The following is a 12,569-nucleotide window of genomic DNA, read 5'->3' as shown; positions in this document are numbered from 1 at the left end:
TAACAGAGTTGTGCAAAATTATAACAACAAACCAAGAAGGATGTAGATATAGTGCTTCATAGTAGGCTTGTATAGCCAACTTTAATTTGTGGGATGATTTAAAAACATGAGTTAAATCTAATAAAATGGTTGTGAAACATTTTTCAGTTTTTACTATGGTGCCATATAGCCCATCTTTGCCCTAACAGTCTCCCCCCTCATCAGTCCTCCCCCCTCCCCCTGTATATTTGAACATACCCCCTAATTTCAATTTCTGTGGAAAATACTGCAGTGAAACATTTTTTCTGTGCGATATTTGTTTATATCACATTCTGTCAGCTGCAGTATTCAGCATCAATTATCCTCCTAATGTAAATAGCAGGGTAGGTTTGTTGATTTTGCTAAGCTGCTTCGCTGGCTCATTTGTTCATGGGAGAAGCCTAAACCTCTAAAGCAGTGGTCACCAACCGGTTGATTGCAATTGACTGGTCGATCCTAGAGGATCTCCCAGTCGATCACGATCTCCGGCCGCGCAGCAGGGCTGCTGCTAAGACAGGTTCATTGCCTGCCCTGGACCTGTGCCACTCCCAGAAGTGGCCAGCATGGCAGGGAGGGGTAGGCGGGCGGGGCCAGGGGTTTCCCTCCATGCACTGCCCCCACAGCTGCCATTGGCTGGGAACAGGGAGCTGTGGCCAATGGGAGCTGCGGCCAATGGGAGCTGCGAGGGGCACTGCACAGAGCCACATGCTGTCCAGCCCCCCTTCCCCCCAAGAGGCTGCAGGGGCATATTGGTGCCTTCCGGGGATGGCAGGGGGGCATGGAGGGGCTTATCTGTGCTGGGGGGCAGCATCCCAGAGCCGTGAAGCCATGCAGACTTCATATGCCTGCTCAGAGCTCTGGGGAATTCCTCCGGGGGGCACCCCGGCTGAGCAGTTCCACAGCTCCGTGCCCGTCGCCATGTGCTGCAGTCGCCCCCCACAGCTGTTCTGGGAGCAAAGCAGCGGTGGAGGGTTGGGGGAAGCAAAGTATTATCTGAGGGTGGAGAAATAGTTCCCTCCCCGCACTTATGCGGACCAGCCCCACCATGCCTGGCAAGGCCCTTCTGCACTACACCAAGGTCTACTGCCCCACTTTGCTAGGCTCCGCTGAGCCCTCCCGCCCTGCCCAATTCCACCCCACCTGGGGTCAGGATCAGACGTTACCCTGCTGCTGGTTTGGAGAAACTCTCCTCACCAGTTATGTCTCCAACTCCTCTAGTCCTGTGGGGGGGGGGGGGGTTAACAGCCATTGGTTAGCACAGTACTAGGGTGTTTCCCTCCAGCTGAACCCAAAGAAGCGTGTTTGCCATGTGGCCAGTCCAGCCAGGCATTCTCTGGCTGTGAAGCCCAGGTGGGCAAGAGGGGTGCTACAAGCCTGCATGAGCATCTCCCTGCAAGCCTTTACCGTGCCAGCCTCACCCATGATGACTGGTCCTAAACTCTGCCCCATGCACCTAGAACCAACGTCCCAGTGCCAGGCAAGCAGGAGGCAGAGCCCTAGGCCAGCACGCTCCCTCCAGCAGACCCTAACACAGGCAAAGGCCCCAGGAAGGAAAGTGTCGGCTCGAGAGCTGCTGGCCCGTCTCCGAGGCAGCCGAAGTGTGGCACTAATCCCAGCACAGGCTGAGAGAGCTGCCAATGTGCAACCAGCAGAGCTGAGAGCCAGGTGTGCCAGGGCCACTGTGGAAGGGGGGATTTCCCAGCTTCATCACTAACCCAGGGTCTGAAACACCCATGCTGCTGGAGGGATTCCCCAGCCTCCCCACTAACCCAACACCCTCATGCATCTCTTCTGCAGCCACAAGGGGGAAGTGACCTGGGCTGAAGAGAGCCGAAACCAAAGGGGCTCTCTGATATTCCTCTGGCAGAGCCTGAGGGGTCCCTTCCCCCTATCTGCCCCACACATGGGCGATACTCCTCTGGCACAAGGAGCCAGTGGCATCCCTGGAATAAATGTGGTGCATTCTCCCATGCCAGCACAGACCAGTCATTTTTAATGGGCAGGATACTTGACTGGCTGAGGTTCCAGTGGGGTGTTCTGGGGGCTCTGGCCATGTGCTGGGGTCCATGCTGGTCACTGCAGGGGCCTTGATTTGCGAACACCATTCAAAGTCCATTCTGACTGAGGCCTCATGGTTTTGTTCCCACTCACTGCACTGCTGAATAGATCCCACTTTTACAACCTGTCTCAAATTGAATGAGAAACGCACTCCGTGGCTCGGGGGGGGGGGGGGGGGGGGAATTTCCCAGCCTCCCACCTAAAACAACATCCCAAAATATCCACCATGCCGCTAGAGGGATTCCCCAGCCTCCCCACTACCCCAACACCCAATTGCCATGGGGGCGGGGGGGGGGGGAATTTCCCAGCTTCACCATTAACCCAGTGTCCAAAACACCTGCTGTGCCACTGCAGCAATTTCCCAGCCTCCTGGCTAATGCATCATCAGGAACCCCCCCCCCCCACCATGCTCCTGGAGGGATTTCCCAGACTCCCCGTGAACAGAGGCTCCTGCTTCTCTACTCTGAAAAACGTGACAGACGACACCACATGCGACAGGCTTGTGTTACGACTTGTACAGCCTGAGCAAGCACCAGCTGAGTGGCTGGTAGGGGATGGATTGGCACGGAGCATGGTTAATTGGCAGGGAGAGGAGGAGAAGTAGCAGAAAGCCGTGACCCCTTCCCCAAGTCAGCTGCTTTAATCCCAGCCCCTCGACCGTTGGGGTCATCAATACCAAGGCCAGAAGGGATCATTGTGATCACCTAGTCTGGCCTCCTGCATAGCTCAGGTCACGAATGACCCCAACATTAGTCCTAGAGCAAGAGTGTTTAGAACAGCCCATCTTGATTTACAAATCGACAGCAAAAGACAAGCCACCATGGCCCTTGGGAAACAGTTCCTTGGTTCTTTGCTGTCACATTAAAAACTGACACCTTATTTCCGGGCTGAATTAGTCCACCTTCAACTTCCAGCCCCAGAACTTTCTCGACCCTCTGCACAGGCCATTACTGTAGAGTTGTTTCTCACCTAGGTACATACAGACAGGGCTCAAGTCACGCCTGAACTTTCTCCTGATTGAACTAACTGGACACTCCCCTGACAGGCTCCCTCCCCTAGCAGCAGCCAGTGGTGCCCTATGGCTGGGGGCTTCCCTCACCAACTGGGTGCCCAGAAAGGCAGGCTGTGTACTGAGACCATGCCCTGCCATACCTAGGGAGATCAGGATGAGCCATGGTGCACTCGGGAATCCCTGACACAGCCACTTCCTCCCATTTGCAGGCACCACATCCCCGGGCCTGGAGCTCTGCACATTGCTTTATTGAGACCAACCTGAGATGTGAAGGGGAAGTAGAGGGCTTTGGGGACATTGTATCAAAAAGCTAGTGGAGTAGGAAAGGCTCCCTGGAAAGTCCAGTGACGAGACGCCAGCTCCCCTGGCTCCGCACAGGCCCCGCTGGATCCAGCTCTCAACACCCCCAGGCAGTTGGCCCAGCGTCCCTCAGGTTCTGTCCAAGGCCTCCCTGTTGCAGGTGCTGCCACGAGTATGGGGCTCGATGCTAGCAGCTCTGGGATCTAGTGGGAGGTCATCACCTTCTCCCTGGGGCCGCTGATACTGCTGCTGAACGTGCGAGCTCCTTGGCGGTGGGCCACGGCCAGCTGCTCACCAGGCACTTGGGCTTCAGGAGAGCTGCAGGGAGTGACAGAGTGAGAACAGGAGTTGCCAAGCCCAGCCCATCAGCCCCCTGCTGGGCACTGGGGTCAGGTAATGAGTGTGTCCCTGGTCATCACGCTCAGAGCCCTGCATCCACCAGTCACCATGCGTGTCTCTGGGGGGAGACCGGCCCACACTGCTGGGGGTCTCTCTGGCAGGGGAGGTTGATGGTTCTTGGAAGTGATGGGAAAATTTTCTGTCAAACCACTGGAAATTCAGAGGAAAAAAGTCTCAAGTCCCTTGGCAGCAAGGGGCTAGGCAGATACCTCCCGGCCTCACAGGCCCTCTCAATGCGCCTGGGGGGCAGGTTACTGTGGCACCACCATGGCCCTCCCAGGGGCTCCCCAGGCTGTGCAATGGCTGCTAGCCCTGCAGCCCAGAGGGAGAGCTGAGGCACTGAGGTCAGAGCCAGTACAGCAATATGTGCACTGCAGTGCCTTGCACCAGGCTGGCCCCTGGCAGCCTTGTGCCCCAGCGTGCTCCCGCTGTGCAGGGCACCAGGGCAGCTGTTTGTCTGGCCCGGCACTTACATGTGTCTGTTGGGGTACAGCCATGCCAGGGCTCTCGGCTGCACCCCAGGGGGGTTTGTTCGTTGTCGGCCTCCTGTCGTTCAGGATGCGCGAGATGGTGCCCAGGGCCTCAGCCAGGCCCTGCAAGTGGGTGCCGCTCAGCCCGTACAGGGTGGAAGCTGCAGGACAAACACGCTGCATGGATCTTGCCCCATGGCTGGGAAAAGAACCCAGTCCCATCAGCCCTGGGTTAACAGCCCTCTACTGCTGCCTGCTGATGAGAACCAGCAGATCGCTCACCATGCCCTGCTCAAATACTGGGATAACCACCCGTTACCACTGCCTCCTAATGGAGATACTCTGTTAGTGCATGTGCCAACTTGGGGCTGTGATTCTGTCTCTCTATGGGCTGCCCCAGTGGTGCCCCCATGGAATAAATCCCTGAGCTCAGGAACCCAGGGCTGGGCCTTTGGGACCGAACTCACTCCCACCCTTGGCAACAGTGCCAACCTGGGTCTGATCTCCAGAGGTGCAGCCTCTCCCCTGCCCTGGCCCAATGGGCCTGCAGCTGCTGAGCCCCTCTGGGATCTGTTTGCTGCTATCAGGCCCTGGCTGGTGACAGAGCAGCCCCTGATGGCAGCCTTGACCCCATGGGCTCCCCAGGACCAATGCCTACCTTGGGTAATTCTCAGCTCCTCCCGCGTAGCGTCCAGATCAGCCCGCAGTACTGTACAGCTCAGGCAGCGGGGCTGTGCCCCTAGGCATGCTGTGCCACCCTCCGGTGCCCTGTCTGTGCTGCCCTCTCTGTCCCATGGGGAGTCCAAGGATGTCTCCAGAAGGGTCCCGAGCAAGGGGCCATCCAGCTCCGGGGATGCACAGCCGGCGCTCCTGGGCAGGGCGCCGCAGGCCCTGCTGCCCTTGGAGCCGGTGCGCTCCATCCGCATAAGGCTAGTGGGTATCTGCTGCTCACACGGAGCCCCATTCTGAGCTTCCGAGATGCTGCTGCCCCCTTGAATGGTGGCTCTGCCCTGTAGCACGCCGTCCGTCCCCACGTGCCCTCCTGGGCCAGCACCGCATAGCTCAGTCGCCTTCCCAGCTGCTGGGCGTGACACTGAGACAGTGTTCTTCTCCGCTTGCTGCAGGTGCCCGGTGCTCTGCAGTGGCTCTAAGCCATTCTCCACTTGCTGTCCCTGCCTGGTGCCCGCTCTGTTGTGCAGGGGCTGGGGAGCAGCTGGCTCAATTGCCCCCAAGCTTGGTCTCCGCACCAGCGGGGCACACGGCGTGGCAGCTGGGAGAATAAATCACCAAGAGTTACTGCTCGAGAGAGACAGGGTCCAGTCCAGGGCCAAGGGGCTGGGCATCAGGGAGCTGAGTTCATCTTGGCTGTGCCCAGACCTTGGCCTCAGCTCTGTAACTGTGACAAAAGCATGGCACTGCCTCATGGAAGGGTCAATGCAGGAGCCCTTGGGACCTTCACACCACACAGGAACTGCAAGCAGGTCTATGGCAACCCAGCAAGCAGGTCTAAGGCACTCTCCTCTCCCTCAGCACCGGGAAGGACTTAAGACACCAGGGTTTCGTTACGGGCGGGGCTGGCAGCTCCTTCTATAGCTATAGTTGCCCAACACTTCTCATTACAGGACCCTGTTTTCAGCTGCATGCATCTTTGCCAAACTGCAGGTTTCTGGGCTGGGGTTTCCTTGCAAGCTGCCTGACTCCCGCTGAATCCAGCGAGAACCATTCAACTCTTTCCAGAAATAAGAGTGGGAAAACAGCCTGCTTCGCTCAGTTACCGAACCGGCCATAATACTCACGTAGGACCCACACTCAGGAGCAAAGGCCAGAGACTGGGTAGAGGGTGCTGGACTCAGGGAGGTGCCTTTGGCTTTTTCTATGAAACCCTGCTCACACCCAGCCACGTTTGCACATGCTCAGTAGAGATCTGTTAGAACTCAGTTGCTAAAATCACTAAACATTCCAGTTACTTTAAGCATACTCCAGCCTTCCATGCGACCAGCCTGTGCATGCTCCATCGCCCAGCGTGACTGAACACGTTCCAGCCCCTTGAGCAACCAGCCTGTGCATGCTCCATCCCCCAGAGCACACTCCAGCCCACGTGACTGGCCAGTACACTCCAGCTCCAGCGGCAGCGGTGGGCAGGACTTCCCTTGCTATAGCTGCTGCTGGCTGCCAGAGGCCCTGTGGCTCCAAGCTGCAGAACTGAGAGCAGGGAGACATCTCCCCATTCCGTCTATGCTCCAGGGCCTTCAGCCTCAGTACAGTGACAACTACTGCAGGCTGTCCTAGGGCAGAGGAGCAGGTTGGGTGCTGCAGGCACACCCAGCCAGTGTGGGGGTAAACTCAGGGTATCTCCTGCTAGTCCCCCTGGGGCCCACCCAGGCTGAGCCCCCAGAAACCAGTCCTGCGCTGGAGCCCACCCAGCACTTCAGAGAGAGCCGGATCCAGTGCTGGGGAAAGAAGCCCTCACCCAACGAGCTGCAGTTCCAACCGTTCTCCTGCCCGCTGGCCCTCCGGTGCACCCTCTGCCGCTCGGCCAGCAGGGCCCGCTGCGCTGCACCGACATCCCTGGCCCCTTCCTGGGCTGGCACCCGCACCTGAAACAAGCGTCTCTGCTTAGTGCCAGCTAGTCCAGGCACTGTCCCCAGCACCACATGGGCTCACGCCATGGAGCCACAGCAGTATCAGGAGTCACAAAACGTCCCCTGCACCAAGGGCCAGACACAGGGCAAGCAGCAATCCTGGTGCCATCACCCCCCCACACCACTCTGCTCCCAGGGGGCGAGGCCATGGGATGTGCAGCATCCCACATGCTCACCTGGGACTGCCATCCGGGCTTCTGGGGAACAAGCTGGAAATCCTCTGCCAGGGCCACGGCCTCCTGGCTGCTCTCTGGGCCACGCTCCCGCACCCAGCTCTGCATTTCCTCAGGCAGGAGGCTCAAGAACTGCTCGAGAACCAGCAGCTCCAGCACCTGCTCCTTGGTGCGGGTCTCTGGCTGCAGCCAGCGATGGGAAAGTTCCCACAGGCGGCCGTAAACCTCCCGAGGCCCTTCGGCATCCTGGTAGCGGAAGCCCCTGAAGCGCTGGCGCTGCGTCTCTGTGTCGTGGCGGCGCAGGACAGCTCCCTTCACCTTGGCACCGTCACCAGCCTCACTGGCATCCAGGCTGGCGTGGGTCTGTTGGGCTTCCCTGCCGAGGGGAGGGAGGAGTCGGGCTCCCCGGAGGCCTTTAGGCCCCTGGCAGGTGTCAGTCACTCGTCTGGAGGAGGCGAGATCCATCTCATTCTCACCCCCTTCTCCATCTCCCCGTGAGGCCAGGGGGCCCAGCAGCCCCTCCCGACAGCGCTCGCCCCAAGGCTGCTGCCCATTCAGCGGCTGCTGCGGCACCAGCCAGCGCAGGATCTCATCTGCCGTCCAGTACTGCACGGCTGGGGGTGCTTTCCCTGCTCGCTCCAAGGCTCCCACAGGGGCGGGGCCGGCTGTCTCAGCCTCCTGCCCCTTGGCCTGCACTTGCACCGCCTGCTCCAGTAGAGCATGGAACTGGAGTCCAGCACCCTCCCGTGCCACTGGCTCTGGTTCCTGCAGTGGGGGTGCAGGCTGGGCCAGGGCCCCCACCATCTCCAGCTGCTTCTGGAAGAGCTTCTCCAGGAGCTGGGCCTGGAACTCCCGGTCCTCCCGCCGCATCTCCCGGTCATGCTGGATGAACTCGGCAAGGCTCTGCCTCTCCTCCGCCCTCCAGGCGCCAGCGCGCCTCGCCCGTTTCAACTCCAGCTGGCTGCGCCCATGCTTCTGGCTGGGGCCCCGTGCAGTCTCCAGTGGCCCATCCTCCCGCACCTTGCGCTTCCTGGCCCGGAGGTGCACGAGCCGGTCCAGCGCTGAGACCAGCTTCCGGGAGGCCGGTTGGGGCTCTACTGATGCCGATGGGGAAGGGTCTGGAGAGAGAAAGAATGCAGGGTGAGGTCACCCACCACACCTGGCTTGGCACACACCCCGTTGCATCGGTATGGCCCACCCCTGCAGCTCCCTTTACTGTACAGCCCCAGGCAGCAGGGAGCTAAGCGTCTGCTCCCAGTCATGCTGGGGCACCAAGAGCGATGGCGCATGGAAAGAGGGGCACAGTGCTACCCTCAGATGAAGCCAATGGTGCCCAGTAGAAGAAAAGGGAAACCCAGGACCGCTTTCCCCCTGTGGGCAGGCAGAGGAAGGCCCCAGACACCAGGCACAGTCCAGATGGGCCACGAGGGTGGCGGAGCCATGCACACAAGCCAAGGCTAGTTTCCAAAGCATGCCAGGCCCTGGCACACTTAGTGACGATGGCCAGGACAGGAGAAGCACAGCCAGGCTGGATCGGTGCTAACACAAAGGGCCCGAGCTCCATGGCTTGCACACAAGAGGAGACTGGGGATAGTAATGGAGTGGCCTTGGTGTGCCAGGGCTAATTGGTGCCAGGGTGACAAGCGGCTCTGTTCCGCCCATGTCCCCTTCAAGGCTTGCTCACAGAGACTTTGTGGGGGCAACAATATGGATCCCCAGGACTTCTGGGGAAAGGCTTCAGCCCAGAGCCTCTGCCTGCCACTGATAAACCGTGTTAGTATACAAGTCTGTCACCCTAGGATAGACTGTGGGTTTGGCTTTTTGATACTCTTATATTAAAATGTGTAAACAAGGGACAAAGACACGGATATTGCTTCTGCCTAGTCAGCTGAATTTGTTAGTACAATGGGAACAGATAAGAGCAGTTAAAGTGCTACTCCAGAGCACACTTTAAGATTGTCTCAACCACTATCTCAAGGCAAAGTCAAGCAACTAGTTGGGAGGGGCAAAGAGGCTTGGGGGGTAGGAGGGGTATAAAACACTAAAAAACCAAAGAAATGTGCATCCCTGACCAAAGCACAACCTCACTCCTTACCCCTCCCATGGGGTCAAAACCGGTGGGATGAAGACCCCAGACACAAAATGGAACATGACCCTAAGTTGTAAGGGCTGGGACTGTGAGCGTGCATTGCAGGTATATTTGGGATTGCTAAGGAGGAGGTGGGAAATGGGGATTAGGGAACGGGGACACAGGCAAGGCTCTGTGGTGTCAGAGCTGGGAATGGAACACTGGGAAACTGACTCTGCTGGTGTGTAGGGCTATGGATATGCTTATTTGGAACTAACCCCAACAGACATCCAATCGCCTGCACTTTGGACTTCGACTTCTATCTGCGTGACAAGAACCAGAGGAGAGGGTGAACAGAAAGCCGTCTAACAAACCTCAGGGTCCTCTGAGACACGCAGTCCCCAGCATGCTACTGGGAATTCCCGGCCAGCACTGCGGGACCCCAGACCAATACACGAGACCCTGCTCTGTCTTACCCTTGCTTGTATGTCCCTTCCCATCCCCCACTGGTCATCCCCTCGCTCTGCTTTGACCCCAATCATGCTGCAGTGGAAGCCTGACAGGCTGAGATGGCCCAGCCAGCCTGTGAAGGACAGGAAAGGAGAGGGGCATGCTAAGCCCAGCCAGGTGATGTCCCCCACCAGGGATATGGTGAGCCAGAGGCTGGAGAAGAGCTGTGGTGGCTGATCCACCTGCCCAGCTCAGCTGCCTGCCTGCAGCTCCATCCAAATTAACGTAACAGTTTCCCTCCTCCCCCAGGGTTTCTCTTCAGATGGCCTGGGGCTCCCTCTCCCAGCAGCAGGGGACTGGGTCCATCCAGGAAAAAGGACATGGCCCCAGTGGACAGCCCCCAAGAGAACCAAGCCAGGCAATGGCAGCAAGGTTACCCCACCCCCTCAACAGAGTCCCCTGAGCTAGGCACCTTAGGGGGAGAAGGGTTCAGCTGCACCAGCCCACAACAGGAGCAGTTTGTGGCCCCCTGGAGCTCTGGTCTCAGCCTGCCTGCAGGCATGGAACCCAAGGACATGTGGTCAGCATGGCAGCCATCACCCCCCCCCGCCCCCTCGCCATTGGAGCAGCCCCAGCTATGTCCCTATCCTGGGCCATGTTCCCAGCCATGAGGCCTTGACACAGAACTGCTGCTTGCCAGGAAGGCAAGCTTCTGGCATGGCTAGGACTCCAGGAGCTAGGGCCAGTGGGCAGGCCCGGGCCCCTGGTGTGGCACCTCCCAGCAACCCCTCGCCAACAACAGTGGCTTACCAGGCTCAGGCAGCAGTTCATCCGCGGACGCCTCTTCCTCCTTCACCTGCACGGCCTGCACCTCGCCCAGCATGGCTTGTGCCTCAGGGAGCACATAGCCCAGCTCCTCAGCCCCCTGGCTCTCTGAGGCTGCAGCTTGGGACCCCCAATGGTCAGAGGCCGAGGCCTGGGACTCCCAGTGCTCAAAGGCAGCAGCGGCCTGGGAATCCCATGGCTCAAAGGATGGTGCCCCCCAGCCCTCTGGGGCAGCTGTGCCCTCCTGCCTGTCTGGAGCACCAGGCCCCTCGCCGCTCTCTGCCAGGAGGCTGGAGCGCGTGCTGTCGCAACGCTGCATGATCTGGTCCATCTCCTCGTAGAATGGGCAGCGCATGGGCGGCCTCCCAGCTGCATTGTTCTCCTTGGCCTTGCGATATGTCACCTTGAGGCCTTTCATCTTCTCCCGGCACTGGTCCCCGGTGCGATAGATGCCCAGCTCAGCCAGGCGCTGGGAGATGCCATCATAGACAACTCTGTTCCTGCCGCGGGAGCTCAGGTCATGTGAGGTGGCCGCCTCCGCCCACAAGGCAATTAGCACTTTGATGTGATCAGCCGGCCAGCTGGCAGCCCGTTCCTGAGGTTTGTCCCGGCGCATCGCAGCAGGAGGGGGCTGGACCGGTGGAGGATCCCTAGGGAAAGGTTACAGTGCCCAGCACCAGGCTGACGCAGGGACCTCACAACACGACACACCACAACCCAGCAAAGCCAGGCTGCAGGCCTGTGCTCTTTGCCCCTACTCCAGGTGTCACAAACTGCACAGGCTAGCCCCAGGGTCACACGGACCAAGGCTAGGGAACACCAAACACAGGGGGTCCCTGGCACAGGGCTGGTGGTTCCAGATCCTCAGACTGCTATCGGCCCCAGAGACGCTACCACCGGTGCCAGTGCCACGGACACAAGCAGGGCAAGGAGAGTGGCAGGAATGAGCGTCCTGTACAGAGCAAGAGAGATGATCAGTTTGCAGTTGCTGCCTGCTGCGGGCTCTGCTCACCAACGGCCAGGCCGGCCCCCTTAGGTGCAGCAAGGTGCAGCCATGCGGGCCCCAATGTGTCAGTCAGACCGAGTGGGTGAGGAGACAGCTCGTACGGGGCCAAGTGCTGCGGAGCAAGGAGCCAAACTTGGTGGGTCGGCAAGCTTGGTGCAGTGCCTAGCTCCCTTCCCCGAGAACAGACAACTGCCTGCCCCCTCCCCACTTAACCCAGCTCCCTGCCCCACAGCAAACAAATCCCTGCCCCGCAACTCAGCTCCCTGCTCCCCAGCAGAGCCATCCTCCACTGTAACCCATCTTCCTGCCCCCAGCACAGATCCCAGGCCCCTTCGCCCCAGCACAGACAGGTCCAGGTCCAGCCCCCGCGCCCGCCCCCCAGCGCGGCCGAAGGCGCCCGTGTTCCGAGTGCCGTCGGGGGCTCTCTCTCTCTCCCTCCCCGGCCCATGGCCCCTGCTTTCCCCCCGAGTTCCCCGCTCTGCTCCGACACAAAGGAGCGGGGCTTTTCCCAGCCAGGTGGCGCGGGGCACGGCGACGCGAGCCGAGGCCCCTGGGCCTGGAGCGCCCGCCCGGAAGCGAGGCGGGCTGCGCTCGGCGGGGAGCGGGACCCCACGCGGGGCCCAGCGGCCCGCTGCTAGGGCTGGCTCCAGCCCGGGGCTCGCGGGGAGGGCAGGAGCGGAGCAGCCCGGGGCGGGCGGAGGGAGCACCCTCGCACGGGCTCCCGGGCCCGGCCGCACGGAGCCATGGCGCCTGGCCTGCCCGGGCGTTCCTGCCTTGGCCCGGGGCACCGTCCCCACCGCGGAGCCGGCCTCGGGCCCGGGGCGCCGAGCAAACGGCCCTTCCCCGCTCAGGAACGGGCCCGGCCCAACGGCTCGCGCGGGGCGGGGCGATCGGCCCCTGCAGAGCCCCCCGAGTCCCTACGGGGCCCTGCCCCGGAGCCGCCCGCCCAGCGCACTCAGCTGGGGCAGGACGGGACGGGACCCACCTACCGCGGCCAGAGCCCCGCGTGGGCGGGGGGGTCACCGCCTGCCCCGGAAGCTCTCCGCAAAGGCCTTTGGGACCAGGCTGCCGCCCGCTATTGGCTGACCAGTCATGAAGGAGGGAGCGTCGATTGGCTGGTGGAGCAGCCAGTCAGCGTGGAAGGGCGT

At 60.5% G+C, this 12,569-nt stretch overlaps 1 protein-coding gene across 6 annotated transcripts; it reads right to left on the bottom strand.

The window, feature by feature from the left end:
• Positions 1 to 55: 55 nt before the first annotated feature.
• On the bottom strand, positions 56 to 12,555 carry LOC119847577. Of its 6 annotated transcripts, none has more exons than XR_006276820.1 (7): positions 10,401 to 12,169; positions 7,076 to 8,190; positions 6,728 to 6,854; positions 4,916 to 5,527; positions 4,261 to 4,418; positions 3,349 to 3,706; positions 56 to 2,539 (listed from the first exon to the last, which is right to left on the bottom strand). XR_006276820.1 is itself a non-coding variant. In XM_038382456.2 (7 exons), exons 2-7 carry the CDS (start codon positions 11,029 to 11,031, stop codon positions 3,698 to 3,700), a joined length of 2,652 nt encoding a protein of 883 aa, XP_038238384.1. In that variant the 5' UTR covers positions 11,032 to 11,367; positions 12,411 to 12,554; the 3' UTR covers positions 56 to 3,697. The 6 variants fall into 6 exon arrangements, 5 of the variants coding, with proteins under 5 accessions (XP_038238384.1, XP_038238385.1, XP_043357672.1 ...); XM_038382456.2 differs by adding an exon at positions 12,411 to 12,554 and having other exon boundaries at positions 56 to 3,706; positions 10,401 to 11,367; XM_038382457.2 differs by adding an exon at positions 12,407 to 12,470 and having other exon boundaries at positions 56 to 3,706; positions 10,401 to 11,367.
• Positions 12,556 to 12,569: the final 14 nt, after the last annotated feature.

This window comes from Dermochelys coriacea, chromosome 24, assembly GCF_009764565.3.
Source record: "Dermochelys coriacea isolate rDerCor1 chromosome 24, rDerCor1.pri.v4, whole genome shotgun sequence".
Lineage (NCBI taxonomy): Eukaryota > Metazoa > Chordata > Testudines > Dermochelyidae > Dermochelys > Dermochelys coriacea.
The sequence above is the reverse complement of the archived record's forward strand: the minus strand, read 5'-3'. Positions and strand labels throughout refer to the sequence as shown.

What these genes read in the sequence shown, in the direction of transcription:
- LOC119847577 (XM_038382456.2), bottom strand. Translation starts at nt 11,031, where the DNA reads ATGCGCCGGGACAAACCTCAGGAACGGGCTGCCAGCTGGCCGGCTGAT. An exon ending in AGCCCGGATGGCAGTCCCAG is followed by an intron (nt 6,855 to 7,075) that starts GTGAGCATGTGG and finishes CGCTTGTTTCAG; the next exon opens with GTGCGGGTGCCAGCCCAGGA. An exon ending in GGAGCTGAGAATTACCCAAG is followed by an intron (nt 4,419 to 4,915) that starts GTAGGCATTGGT and finishes TTTGTCCTGCAG; the next exon opens with CTTCCACCCTGTACGGGCTG.